General features: G+C 32.1%; 1 protein-coding gene across 1 annotated transcript in view; it reads left to right on the top strand.

The window, feature by feature from the left end:
• LOC128982863 (neuronal acetylcholine receptor subunit alpha-7-like) overlaps positions 1–9,450 on the top strand; it is a 36,495-nt gene extending 27,045 nt beyond the window's left edge. Inside the window, exons 8-9 of the mRNA XM_054401910.1 lie at positions 1,512–1,630; positions 6,946–9,450. Coding sequence (XP_054257885.1) covers positions 1,512–1,630; positions 6,946–7,044 — 218 coding nt within the window. The 3' untranslated portion in view covers positions 7,045–9,450. The remainder of the gene's footprint in view (positions 1–1,511; positions 1,631–6,945) is intronic.
• Positions 9,451–14,995: the final 5,545 nt, after the last annotated feature.

The following is a 14,995-nucleotide window of genomic DNA, read 5'->3' as shown; positions in this document are numbered from 1 at the left end:
AAAATGTCTCTTAGTTAAAACAGTATAAGGGAATTTGTAAGCAGTGAAAAGATAATTCACCTCTTTACAACGAAACTCCTACACTTTCGTACTTCGTTATAACGAACTGAATGAACAAAATCGGTCGTTTGACGACGTGAAAGCTTAGTTAGCATTCCAATCAGTATTGGTAGACAAATTGATTCATTTTCAATAGAAAGTTTAGATTTTAGGTTGTGTGTGTAGGGAGCAGTTTTTTTAGTGACGGTGGACTGAAAAAATATAAGTAAACTGAGCGCCATGTTGAAGGAGAGTTTAAACGAAGTTGTGAAATTTTCGACCCAACGGAAGAGAATGTACAAAAGAGTTATATTTTCCTTATAAGTTTATTTTGGGTGACTGTGGTTTAATCATTCGCAGATTTTGTTTAAATTATGCCCCTACTTTTTCTCTCGCAAACATGATGAACAAAGCCTGATGAAGCGTATGAATTACAACATTGAGATTAGGTATTTTAATGTTCTCGTAAATACGAGTATTTAATGAAAAAGTTAGTACTCATAATGATGAGTACTGTAATATTTACATGGATGTATTACATTCTGTACTTTGAAATTTACATGCTTTTATCTAGCTGTAAAAATTGCTTCTAGCTTTCCTCACTATGTGTGTAGAATTATAATGATTGCTTTATGTCTTAGCAAATTATTCCTATAGGGAAGACGTTATTAACGTATTTGGCACTAGGCCTGAGTAGAGAGGCAAAAAAAAAAAACAAAACCAACCGGTTCAAGGTTAGTTACCATCCCGCAGTTGCTAGCTATGACATAGCTTATTTAAATGTATATATTGGTCCAATTTTGATTGCATTTTGGTATGAACGAGTAGGGCTGGATAGAATACACTTGAATGATTTCGTAAACCAGCGAGATCGGGTCGGAAAAACGGTATATTACGGTGTTATGATTTTTTTCAGTTGTTATCCTTAATACATAAAAATGTCCAATCATTATTGCTGCCCTGTGTATAGGGTAAAAAACAAAAACTAATATTGTTGTTTATCGAAGCGTTGTGTTGCGGTTAAAGGTAACGGAGAGTATTAAAAAAAAAACGCAATTGATTTAATAAATATATAATTAAATAGGGGATAAATCTGACGTATTTGAGGAAACATACTTCGTAAAATCTAATAAGACAAATGGAAATTGGCTTAGTCTGCAGGTTTGCTGTGCTGGAGAAATTTTTATCTCATTACATTACTTTATTTGATTTCACAATAATTACAAGGTAACCAAGATAGTCTCGGAATTTTGATGTAACAATTTTGGAGTTCACCTCACCTCAATGTAACGAACCCCAGTGTATCGAGATAATCGATACAAAGAGTTCATGGTGTGGTCTTCTGGCATTCGTTACACTGACGTTGCACTTTGTAGTGAGTTTTCAGTTTCCAAACATTGTGTATAAATGTCTTAAGCATTTTAGAGCATAAAGATAACTTGACATTAAAGATAGCATAGTGAATGTTCCAGACAGTTTTGAAGCACAGTTCCTGAGGGTACTACACAGAGTCAACTGCACGATAGAGCGAAATGAAATCCGCCTGGCAGATCAGGAGCGTCGAGAGTGCACGGAGATAGAGTGGAAACAGGTACGTTGTATGACTGCAAGGATTTATCCTGGTATAATGGTATGACTTGTGCTGTAAAAAGGGACACTCTTAAGTTGATTTATTGCATCTCTAATTTTACTGTGAAATGGCAGTACATACCCGTACGTCAGGTATAATAAGATCCAATCCTCGACCAGATCATGCAATGCAAACAAATAGCTGAAAGAATACTACTTGACTCACTAGTTTTGAAATTATGACGTAATGAAGCCACGAAAATTAAAAATGGTGAAGTTAATTCTATCCTTAATATAAAACAGATAAAGTTGAATGAAAACAGAATATAAATCAACTGAAAAGGATATGGCCCAAAATACTCCGACATCAACCAGAGATTAAGATTTAGCTCTAAACGTGTGCTGTAGAAGAACCGTCAGGGATATTTTCTCGCAAAATAATATCCATCTAGATAACTGGAAATGTTATCGTTCTCTCATGCGGTAAAGGAACTGAAGTGTAAAATAATTTTTAATTTTATTACATAATAAATTTATGGATTAAGTAAAATGTATTTTTCACGAAGGAAATTAGGTTTTATTATACAAAATACTGTTAAGCATAATACGTAATGTTATATTCCCAAACTAATTTCACTATAAAATATAAAAATGAAGAAAAAGATGTATACGTACATTATATGGTTTGATTTGCCGGATATTTATCTTGTAAACTTATAGGACCTCCTATTGTTTTAGGAAGTGCTACATTAAAAGGCCGTAAGACAAATAGCTAAATACATAAATTAGCAAATAGTACTTAAGTATATTCTTATCTCTTCTTCTTAATTCTGTGTTTGGTCAAATAAAACATATCTGAAATATAATTTTGCTGTACCTATTCGTGGTCTAATCAAATACAACACTTTTAAAAGAGAACCAACGAGTTGATAATCTAACAAAGAATCAGGTCAGCTCTTAATGAATAGCCAAATCTTCCAGTTAATATACAGGCCTTCCAGTATATCTATCTTCCAGTATACATAGAGGCCTTACGTAACTAGTATCATACCCACAGTTATTCCTTACTGACGTATACATGATTTTAACCCCGGCTGTTGTCATGGGAGTCAAATCATCCCTATCGATTGCCCAGTCTTGGGTTTTATACTTCTTAAGTCGTGTTAGTCGAAGATAACAAATAAAAGAAGATAGCTTAACTGTATTTGTATACTTCACACTGGCATTAACTCACTTATATAACAACAATTAAAATAGTAAAGGTTTTATAAATGCTAACATATTTATTACCTGATATACTACCCGAAAATGAAAAAAAAAACTGTGAATCATGTGATATATTTTTAAATGTGTACAGTTATTGTAATAATTCTGTATTATACAGAACATTTAGACGTGTTTTGCTTTTAATATTTCATGATTAAACTATTGCAATAATGGATTTTGTCTGCACTTCCATTAAACTTATTATACGCACCATTTCAGACATACAGTCCACTCTTGGTAATTCAAACACTTGATAATTCAAAACTTTCGATAATTCAAAATGAAGGCTCAGTCCCTAGAGAATCTCTCAATATTTCAAATTTTTACCATGCATTTTGATACACTCGGTATTTCAAAGTCCAAATAGAGGGCAGGTCAATTTGTAACACGCAGTAATTCGAAGTTTCGTCGGTTGACACTCTATAATTCGAAATCATGCTGTAATTCGAAGTTTCGTCGAAAAAAACACTCTATAAATCAAAGTCACGCAGTAATTCGAAGTTTAGTCGGCAAAACAATCTATAATTCGAAGTGATCTCTTCCTTATATAACAGGAACCTATACAGTACAGTACATCAAGTACATCCTGTTCCCATGGTAGGCTAGTGTTGGACGTTTTGATGTTTGTTTAGTTAGAAAAGTAGTCTGAGTTAGTTCGCTGACTTGTTTTTCTAAGTCTCTAGATTGCGCGACATCTCCTTGAGCACAAACGTAGTTGTCGACAGCTGATAGTTCAGCTACTGGCGAAATATATAGCGCTAAATAACAGATTTATTTGCAACTACAGTAACTGAAAAATAAGCCGTTGATTGTTTAAAAGTCTACTAAAATACGGTACAGTATGATGTTTAATTGTAACGTGCTGTAGCTTTGTATGTATTAAACAAATGAACTCTCTGTAATTCGAATGGTTTATTTTTCTCCCGATAAATCAAACTCTTAATAATTCAAAACTCTTGATAATTCAAATTTATATGCTTGGCCCACGTATAAACATGTGCATTGGTCACAACATTGACGTATTTAGTATTATACATCGATGAGTCACACATACTCGGTAGTAAGCCACAGTATTTACATTAATTATAATCTAAAAGAAGGAAAGCAATAACCCAGAAAAAGAATAGTACGTTCGTAATTATTTCTTATAATGTTTATCGAGTAGTAAAAATATAATAAACTTACAAGGAAGAATTTTTCGCTCCTCTTTCAACCACAACCATTGTTTTAATTTGCATAAAAATTAATCGTTGCTTGACGCGGGGAGGCGGGTGAGGCCGAATTAAAACACTTCCCTCTAACAGATTGCACTGCTGTTAGTATGCTTTTATCAGTTACGAGTAGGCTATAAATTACACGGAAACAGTCATCTTTATTTTTTATATTCAATGCACAAATATTTGGAAACGGTATAAGTGTGCATTAAAATTATTTTTGTGGTCCAAACCTTTATAATCCTAAAACGGATATTTCTATTACCCAGGGTTTGCCTGATTTCCCTTATTTATTTAAAGTAATATGTTTTATTGTTTATTACCCTCTTGTTTGCTTGACTTAGTAAAAATTAAACGTCAAAACTTTTGAACTTTCAGTTTGTTTTTAGTAGGATTTCGGCAATTAAAAAAAAACAATGAGAGCCCGGTATGAAAGTATAATGTTCAATCCTTTGCAGAGTTTTATTAAAGTAAGAGTCAAAAGTGTTGCTTATCACCTTTGTTGAAGTAATAATATAATTACTAGAAGTAATAATATAATTACTAGAAGTAATAATATAATTACTAGAGTGATTGGACCTACAGGACTAAACATTCCATCCCAAGTTGCACCAGTTTTATTATCAAAATAAACGTAGTTGAGTTGAACCACTAATAGCCACACATTCAGTGATGTAAATTACGTAATACAGGGTGACAAAAAAGTCTGGAAACGGCTTGATATCTTTTTAAATAAATTCGTTTGAAAATTCAAACTTTTCATATTAACTTATATGTATGATAACTACTTTTTGCAAGCATTACCATTATTTGACCTCTACCAGGGGACGACCCATGAGGAGTAGGTACATAATCTTTAATGTAAACATAGGTTTTAAAGGTCTGGTCAAGAGGAGTTCATTGCCGGAAACCGCGTCAAAAAAGGTTCATCCGTTACAAAATGGCAGCTGTCCAAAGTTCTTGCGGAATATACCTGCAGATGCCTTAGTATTGGTAAATACTCATATTCAACATTAGCCGGGAAATCTGAAACCCGGTTAAATTTGTTTTGAAGATTTTATAATATTAGTCTATGAGCTAGTTGACTTTAAAATACAGTTTCAGCTCTCAAGCTAATGTTTAATACGAGTATTTACCAATACTAAGGCCTGTGCGGGTATATTCCACAAGAACTTTGGACAGCCGCCATTTTGAAACGGATGAACCTTTTTTGACGCGGTTTCCGGCAATGAACTCCACTTGACCAGACCTTTAAAATGATGTGCATATCAACCTATGCTTACATTAAAGATTATGTACCTACTCCTCATGGGTCGTCTCCTGGTACAGGTAAAACAATGATAATGCTTGGAAAAAGTAGTTTTCATACATGTAAGTTGATGTGAAAGGTTTGAATTTTCTAACGGATTTATTTAAAAAGATATTAAACCGTTTCCAGACTTTTTTGTCGCCCTGTATATGTGGAATACACCGGCTGCAAATCAACCAAGTCAAATGGACAATTTATTCTAAGCGTTAGCATCTTAACTCACTTTGACTATCTCAGTAAAAAAAAAAACTAAAGGCACCCATTGGATTTTGGCTGCCATCTGAAAGCCACGAATTTTTATGGCCTAAGCTGGAGGAACAAAAACCACGGTAATTAGTGGATTTAGTGCCATCTCGTACAAGTGCTATCTCTTCCAGCACCCAATTGAATAAAAAGTAGTGATATCTCGTCCAGCGTATATTAACAGTCGATTGAACACATTGATCGGTGCTTTATATTTAAATTAAAAACTTGACAAGGAGTAAGGATTAAGGAACGCAAAGGAAGTAGTTTCCGGCCTACCTAAAGCTATAACTGTTGCTTAAATTACATAGTAGGCAAACCAAACCAACTCATCGAAAGTCTGATTGCCGCATTGAAGAAGAAAGTGGAAAGCTCAGACCCCAAAAAAAACAAGAGTAGATTAAAATGTTGAAGGTGTGAAAGGGAATAAGAAATACATCCTAATGGACAGTCACATAGCAGGGGCTACACAGCAGTTAGAGGATTCCGGAGACATAAAATGTTTTTGAGAAATGTCTCTTGCGTAGTTAAATTGACTAAAATGTGGAAGCAAGGAGCTGAAAACAATTTACAGTACCTGAAGATACCAAGATATACCAAAATATACCTGAAAATTATATTTATAAAAATGTTTGCTGGACGGGGTTATTCTAGGATATAATAAACTTGCATATATTCCTTTTTCTAAGTATTGATTCTAACATTTTGTAGTTATTATTTTATTTTGTTTTATGTTTTCTTGGAGTGATGTGTATAATGTATGTTGTATATATTATCTTAAGAGCTAAAATCCCAAAAATGTGGGATGTGTTTTTAGATATTAATATGTATAATTTAGGTTCGGTTAATCTGACTCTATTCTTTGTATTTACATGTTACAGTTAAAGAATTTTTGAATTGGATTAAATTTAATCATCTTCCCTTTTGTACATGAATTGACAAAGCAAATGCGGCTATATTGTGCACAATCAGTTTAATGATGTAAAGAATATAATAATTATGTATATAATTTTGCAAGATATAAACAGACAGCTTGGCAATGTCGAAATACCACTTTTTGCAAGTCAGACTTGGTTTGTGTTATAAGATCAACCCTGTTTAGTAATGTGAAGATTGGCTTTGAAAGGTCGCCGAGAAAAAGATAAACATTCTGGAGGAGAATAGTATTTTATGGCAGTTTAAGTGCTACATTTGTCTGTTGATTCAGAATCCGCTGTGCTAAAAAGTGATGGTGGTTTGTGGGTGTTTTTGTTTACCCTGACTATTAGATTTTTACACCTTAATTGTGTTGTATCCACTGTTCAGGTAGCGCTGGTGTGTGATCGGTTCCTGTTGTGGGTTTTTCTGATCACCACTGCGATCACCACGACCGTCATCTTGTGTGGTTCGCCCTACGGACCTTGATCATTGGACGTTCTCTCCTTGTTTGTCATGTTAACTTGTTGAGTGTGAATGTGAGTGTGTATTTTATAGTTTTTCTCGTGGAGATAATAAGGTAAACTTGTTACCTGTATCATATGTGATTACATGTGCATTGTTTTGATGGTATAACAATATAATCTAAAATGAAAACGTATTAAATAGACGTATTAAATAGACGTATTTCAGATTGTGTGGGGATAAGCCTCTGCTCAGAAAACCTGAAACCTAATAACATTTCTTGGAGTTGCTTTCGGTATTAAAATAAAATTCCTTGCTTTAAATCCAAGCTAACAACATAATGACAACCAAGTAATAACTACAAAATGTATCGTTCACGTTCCTTTGAAATTTCCTTTTTTTAGCCTTTGTAACGAATTTCAATGTATTTAAGAATAAGTCAGTATGAAAATAATTTGTTCAAGCTTTTTATATTTCATTTTATGTTATCGATTACAAACTTTATCTTTCCACATATACTTTAAAGCCCTTTTGTACAGCAACTATGTGATTTGGTGTGGAGGGAAGATAGTAACAACTAAAGAATGTTACAATAAGCTCAAGTGTGGTTAAAACCATTGAAAAAAGTGCAAATCTTTTTTTAGGGGTTTCTAAAAGGTAAGTACTGTTTGTAATCAGTTTTCAGTAATCATTTGTCAGTTTTATTCACATACAACTACCTCAATGGGATTGATAGTTTAAATATTATTTTAAGCCACACATTATGAAATTGCGTTGTTCTACTATGATTGATACTATGATGGATAGTTGATAATTGATTGATTTATTTGTTGGATGTAAATTGTAAAAATCAAACCACACTTTATCAACATTAAATTAGTTCATGTCCTTTTTAAGGCTTATTGGTATTGTTGCTATTCCAGTTGTTATGCACAGTTCGTTTTGAAAATGTCGCTATTCTGTGCACTAATGTATCATATTTTGTGATAAATATAAACTATGGTGATTACCTAGTACTAGAGTAAGATTTAAAGAATAAATATTAAAATATAGTTGTAAGTGTTGTTTATACTAAGTTGATTATTGTATTTGTATACTAGGTAGCTAAAGACAATTCTGCTAGACCAATGTTAGGTGTTCCTATAGTCAAAATAGTAATGAACGTATTGTAGTAAAAGTATCTGACTCGGTGTAAATAATTAGTTTGACTTATCATGGCTTAGACCGTGATGTTAAAGCATATACAGGATTTTAACCATTACTGTTTTAAATTGATATCCGCGTAACTTCAGGGCCCTAATCGTGCCAACACAAACGTTGTTTAAAGAAAAGTATTAAGATCATTTTTTCCAACAGAAATTTAGGTGATGACGATTGTTGGGTTATTATGATTTAATAGAAAAATAATTCAATAATGTTAACTTAATAATGTATGTTATGTTAATTTAATAATGTTAACTTTCTTTGGAAAAATACTTACGTCAATAGAAATTTGGCCTTTTTCTCTATTTTAACTTCATGAACCCTGAAGTAAAGCTAAAACCTTTTGCGATGAAAAATTCTGTAAAAAGCCTTTCAGTTACAAAATTAAATTACACATATGAAACTAAATTACAATCCTGAATTTATTTAGGAGTATAATATAATCGTAAAGGAGTGGTTTTAAATAGTAACAGTGAGACCATTCTAGGATAAATTAGATTTATGAGTAAAATATATTTAATATAAAGACCATTATGAACTATTTGAGTTAGAAAAATTTTCTTTTTAGGACAAATTTAACTTTTATAGGGAAGGCACTGGTATACTGTCAATAAGGGCCTTACTTCTCCACAATAATGATTAAACGTACATTTGGCATAAAAACTACGAATTCAACGATTTTTAATCAAATATTATAAAAAAGCATCAAGCCTGTAAAAACTTAAAAATGATTATGGAACATAGGATGAGGTTGATTTTAAATCACGGGATTGTGCTTTGATATTTTCTAAATGTTAAATGACTATTTAACCAACTTGGAGATTCTTTGACTAAGGGAATTATCTACGATATGTTCTAATGTCTACCTCCTGACGTTGAGTAAACATTATTTCAGAAACAATGCAGATTGCAAAACGGAATAAAACCTTGATCTTATACTTAATTTCACCCTAGAAAAATCTTATACATGTCAAAAATGTTATTACTAAAAGTACAAACAAACCAAAATTTAACTAAAATGGAATAAGACGTAGAATAGAACGTTATGGTTATAACGTTAGAAAACGGGTAACAAATTGTCTTCGAGTACAGCAATAAAAATATGTAACCGTGGTTTGTTTGTACTACGTAAAATACATTCTAACAATAGTTTATATTGATATTTTAAACTATGTTAAATTATTTGTTTTAAGGTTAAAGTACATGTATTAAGAGATAAATATTATGTCTTTTACGAGCAATTCAGTTCCATCATTGTATTACCTCATTTTATCACCTTTCCCGACACATCTTGCAAATACTGTACCCATTTGCATGGACGTGGAACGTGTAGTATTCTCTGTCCAGGGATTTCAAGCCTAAAATTTGTCAAACGATTCTCCCTTTACTTCCCATAGTATCCTTTTGGATACTTATTATTTCTCATTTTTTTACATCTCTGTAGATAGAGATTTGAGTCTATACCTCTATGCATTTTGTTTCTAGGCTTATTAGAAAGGGTTTTTAATTTTCCTAGTGTTGGCAAGCCTGCGAAAAGAAGAAAAATATTATTTCAAAGTGATGCAAACCAGGTTTTTGATACATCATGAAATTTAAGATTTTCAAGATAAGATTTTTTATGTTTATAACTAGTTACGAAGCTGGGAAAAATTATATTTCACTTCATTGCACCTTTAGCTACTGAAATATACATAGAATTATAGTTTTCTGTTACTTACTTTTTATATATTTGGTATAAAATAACTGAATCCAAATGGATACTATGGGAACACAGAGTATGCTGACAATATTTAAAGAGTCCTCTGTGTTCCCATAGTATCCTTTTGGATACAGGTTTATTTTTAATAATAGCTATGGTGTGTCGTCTGTGTTCCCATAGTATCCATATGGATACTGTTTTTCTTTTGTATTTTCTTCGATATAAGTCTGTTTTTTTTAAGTCTGCACAATGAAAAATATAGGCCTACAAGTGTTGTAATGCTTGTTTCAGTCCGATATTAGAAATCATTAAATATAATAATGGTGCGTTTTACAGATTAATGACAATGAAGAAATTGATGAGTGGCTTATGATGCCATCTAGTGATATTGTAATTAAGTTTTTTACATAATATGTCTATTTGTACTCATTCTAAATTAATTTGTTTTAATTGATGAACAAGTAACTTATTTTTAAATTTGATACAACTTTTAAGAAACTTGTATCCATATGGATACTATGGGAGTGTCAAAGTAAAATTAAAATTATTAACGTATGAAAATTGGCGAACAATGGTACTTTAGGTTTCCATGGTATCCATATGGATACATATTTCTAACTTTTAATTCTATGAGGGAAATTTGAAAACAAACACATTTTTAGCCTTAAAATACAAAAAATAAAAAGAAAATTCACAATAAATTTTTTTGTTATTAAATTTCATAATTCTGGGAAGTAAAGGGTTAAATCAAGTTCATAAATTATCTCCTTTTCTTTCGAGTTAATTCTTAGTTATCATCAATGTTATTTGGCAGTACAAACAATAGTACCGGTAATGGAATTTTGATAAGTTAAACAATTAAAATTAATAATCTAGTAATCAACTGTATAGCTTTTATAACAGTTCACAACATATTATTGGTAAACAATATAGAATAAATATACAGGGTGTACAAAAAGTCTGGAAACTGCTTAATATCTTTTTAACTAAATCGGTTAGAAAATTCAAACTTCCAAATCAACTTACATGTATGAAAACTACTTTTTGCAAGCATTACCAATTTTTGGCCTCCACCAGGGGACGACCCATGAGAAGTAGGTATTTAATCGTTAATGTAAGCATAGGTTGATATGCACACCATTTTAAAGGGCTGGTCAAATGGAGTTCATTGCCGGAAACCACGTCTCAAAAGGTTCATCCGTTACTAAATGGCGGCTGTCAAAATTTCTTGTGTAATATACCTACATAGGCCTTAGTATTGGTAAATACTCGTATTCAACATTAGCTTTGAGAGGTGAAATTGTTATTTAAAGTCAACTAGCTCATTGAATAATACAATTCAATATTAACAACAAATTTAACCGGGTTTCAGGTTTTCAGGCTAATGTTGACTACGAGTATTTACCAATACTATGAAGGTATATTCCATAAGAACTTTGGACAGCCGCCATTTAGTAACGGATGAACCTTTTGAGACGCGGTTTCTGGCAATGAACTCCATATGACCAGCCCTTTAAAATGGTGTGCATATCAACCTATGCTTACATTAAAGATTAAGTACCTACTCCTCATTGGTCGTCCCCTGGTGGAGGCCGAAAATTGTTAATGTTTCATAAATTAGTTTTCATACATGTAAGTTGATGTGGAAGGTTTGAATTTTTTAACGGATTTAGTTAAAAAGATATTAAGCCGTTTCCAGACTTTTTTGTCACCCTGTATATTTTATAGCAGTAGTACAAAATACCACGGCTTATGCTTTAAAGTTCTTTAGGGTATAGCATTTTTAACATCTTCGCTAATGTTTTTCTAATATTTACTTTACCAACGCTGGGGCACAATATATCAGAAACTTTGCCATCGGAATAGTACTATTATAAGTATTTTGTTAGATTCACTACATTGTAAATAGTACTAAATTCTCAAAATTTCGTTTCAAAACATAATGCACGCAGTTTCTTTACTTAATAAGATTATTTTTATCTGATTATGTTTTAGATTTACCTTGGGTTAAAAGTATTTTGCCCTGAAATTTAACGTGCATTAGGTACAACTACAGTAATTCAATTGCATCGCTGATATTCGAACTAATGACGTCCGCGAAGGTTTTTTAATTCTCAAACAAAACTAATACCCCAATGTATGAGGTACACAATAACCAAGCATTTCTTTCTGTTGAGTTAATGCCAAAACTCGTATAAAAATTTGTATTTTTTGTCCACAACCTTCTTTATAATTATGCTAATATTCCTAGTAACGGAAAAACAGTGTTAATCTTATCTTACTAATATTATAAATGTGAAAGTTTGTGTGTTTGTTTGTTTGTTGAAGTTCAATCACGCATTAACTACTAGATGGATTGGGCTGAAATTTGGCATGATGGCATTTGATTTCACATTCCCGATTAAAATATAGGCATATTCTTATCTCAAAAGTCTCAAAAAGAACTGCGATACGCAATGAGGACTAACTTTCAAAGTAGGATTGTTTGACACATTTAAGCCTATGTTTATGTTTATAATTTTATGAATAATTTATGATATTTTGAAAATTTTTGATAATTTATTTTTCTCTATTGTTTAGATGAAGTGGTAGAACATGGCTATGGTAGATGTGTAATACTATAGAATACTGTAAATTTAAAGAAGCAAATTTTATCAAACTTTGTCCTCCCTCATTGCAAACTCAAAGCTTGAGTATAACTGCAATAAGAATTTTATACGTTTATATGCCAACCCAGTACGAAGGACGGATACTCTGCTAGTAATAAAATAATTTATATTTTTCACTATGCGAATGAGCATAGTTAGTTCTTTCTGCAACTGAAATCAAGCGTTAATAAGCTCTTGTATCTAAAGATAAACATTGTTTTGACAGCAACACGAACAGTTGGAAACCACTGATTGCTTTGGTTTCTGTCGAGTTGAAATTACTTTAAACCAATGTTCGATTTTGAGATGTGCAATTTAAGTCTCCGTCAAAATCATACTTTTCATAACTATGAAGACATGTCTCGTACTTATTAGTAGAACACGTGGCTCTCTCTTTCTACACTTCACATACAGTTGCCACAATTTGATCAACATTCGGCATGACTGCCCTTACATGTGGTAAGTTAGGATAAATGTTTTCATTAATTAATTAATTTATAGTAATGGGGAATTGGATGGAACATTAACTTGCGAATTTCCCACAACGGGAATAAGCTAATACCGTAGGCATCATGGTAAGACTTGGACACGGGACCAAATTACTTTATCGTTTTAAGGTCCCCAGAGGATAGCAGCTAGCTTATCTTGAAGAAGTGCAAGTAGGCCAAAGAACATATAGGAGGGACACTGAGCACACAACATTTCGTCACCTAGGAGACCCTGTCGGGTGTATGTCCGTTTAGCTCGATAACTCGAACAAAATTATACACAATCAAATTTTGTTTAAACCTACGTGTGTATTCGAACAAGTTCGGGAACCAGCATGATCGGACATTGAGGAACCGAGTTTTATGGAGTAAAAATTAGTTGTTCTCATTTTTGGCCCTCGAAACAATTGAATTTCTCAATTTATGTCAAAACCATTTTGCAGAGCTTTTAAAAAAGAAATATTTGGTATCTTGAAATGTTTTTGTACCATTATTAGTTAGAAAGGAAATTTAAAAAAAATGTAGGCCTAAATTTATATTTCTGTGTTATCTAATGAAGAACCAGTTTGCTTGTTATGGATATACTTTGATCAAACTTTACTTATTTTTTACCAAGCTTAAAAATTTACTAAATAAACGGTATCAGCAATCTGACACATACTATGTATCTCAATAGCTTGTGAACAACCTTTATCATGGGTAAGCAATGGGAGTAACTATGATATTTTATAGGGAAAATGTCAAATGTTGCAATAAATTTTTAACCGTAATCGTTTCAAAATTTGCTGCACTATTTTTTTATATTTATAAGGACCAAAACACATTTTTTTAAAAATTAAACCGGCTTATTCCGTTAAATCAGATTTTGTTTAGTTTTTTATGGGTTTTTTATGGGAAAACAACACAAGTTACAATAACTTTTGAACCGTATTTTGTTGACATAAAATGACATTTGTACCATTTTGTTCAGAATCTAAAGGACCATTGTATAATTTAATCAAAACCGGCTTTTTTTCTAAAATCCAATTTTTTTTAGGAGAAAATAATATAAGTTACAATAACTTGTGAACTGTAATTTTAGGAAAATAGGATTTTTCCAGTTTGTTTGGAATTCAAAAGCCTATAAAATTCTGAATTAATTGTTATCAAAATCGTTTTGACCATTTTTGAAAAATGCGATTTTCCCGTTTTTTATAGAAAAATCGCCATTTAAAATCAAAATCTCAAATAGGTATTTCACATAGGTACCAAATTTAATCAAATATAGGACTACAGGTGTGGTCTGTGGCTATAATTAAATACATCCACACACACAGTCATCTCTTCGAAAACAATTTTTTTTTGGGTAGGGGGTGTTCAGGGGATCCTTAAACGGATATATTCTCTCAAAACCCAAACTCGAAAATTTTGACAAAAACAATACTTTCTCCATTATGTACTATGTATATGGGAGAAAGTAAAAACACTTTATTATCCTCTATGAAGCAGCCAACCTAAGTACTCGCTAAAACTAGTGTTATTTAAATACGGAATACATCTGAAATTTGTATTACAACATTAAAGTGAAAATCCACTGACCAAAATGGAAATTCGCTGTCCACAAATTTGCTGCGGCGGGGATATTTTATCTTTTCGCTAGTAAAATCGTCGGGTTATAGTAAAAAAAAAAAAAAAAAAACGGAAAACTTACAGAACTTGTTTCTAAATCCTAAAAATTATCAGATATTTTATTTCAGTGTACGTGTGTGTGTATGTGTACATATACTCCTATTTCACCCTTAATGATCAGATGAAGGCAAGATAATAGACCATGAGCCACCAATAGGAAACCTCCCCCCCCCCGTGGGAATTTATGACTTATACTTTTTTTTGTTGGTATTACCCACCAGATTAAGAATTCAGTTGTGTGCATCTTTTAAATTACAGCGTATTCCGGA

This window comes from Macrosteles quadrilineatus, unplaced genomic scaffold, assembly GCF_028750875.1.
Source record: "Macrosteles quadrilineatus isolate MER2022 unplaced genomic scaffold, UCM_ALF_1.0 Scaffold_1__1_contigs__length_201487025, whole genome shotgun sequence".
Classification (NCBI taxonomy): Eukaryota; Metazoa; Arthropoda; class Insecta; order Hemiptera; family Cicadellidae; genus Macrosteles; species Macrosteles quadrilineatus.
The sequence above is the reverse complement of the archived record's forward strand: the minus strand, read 5'-3'. Positions and strand labels throughout refer to the sequence as shown.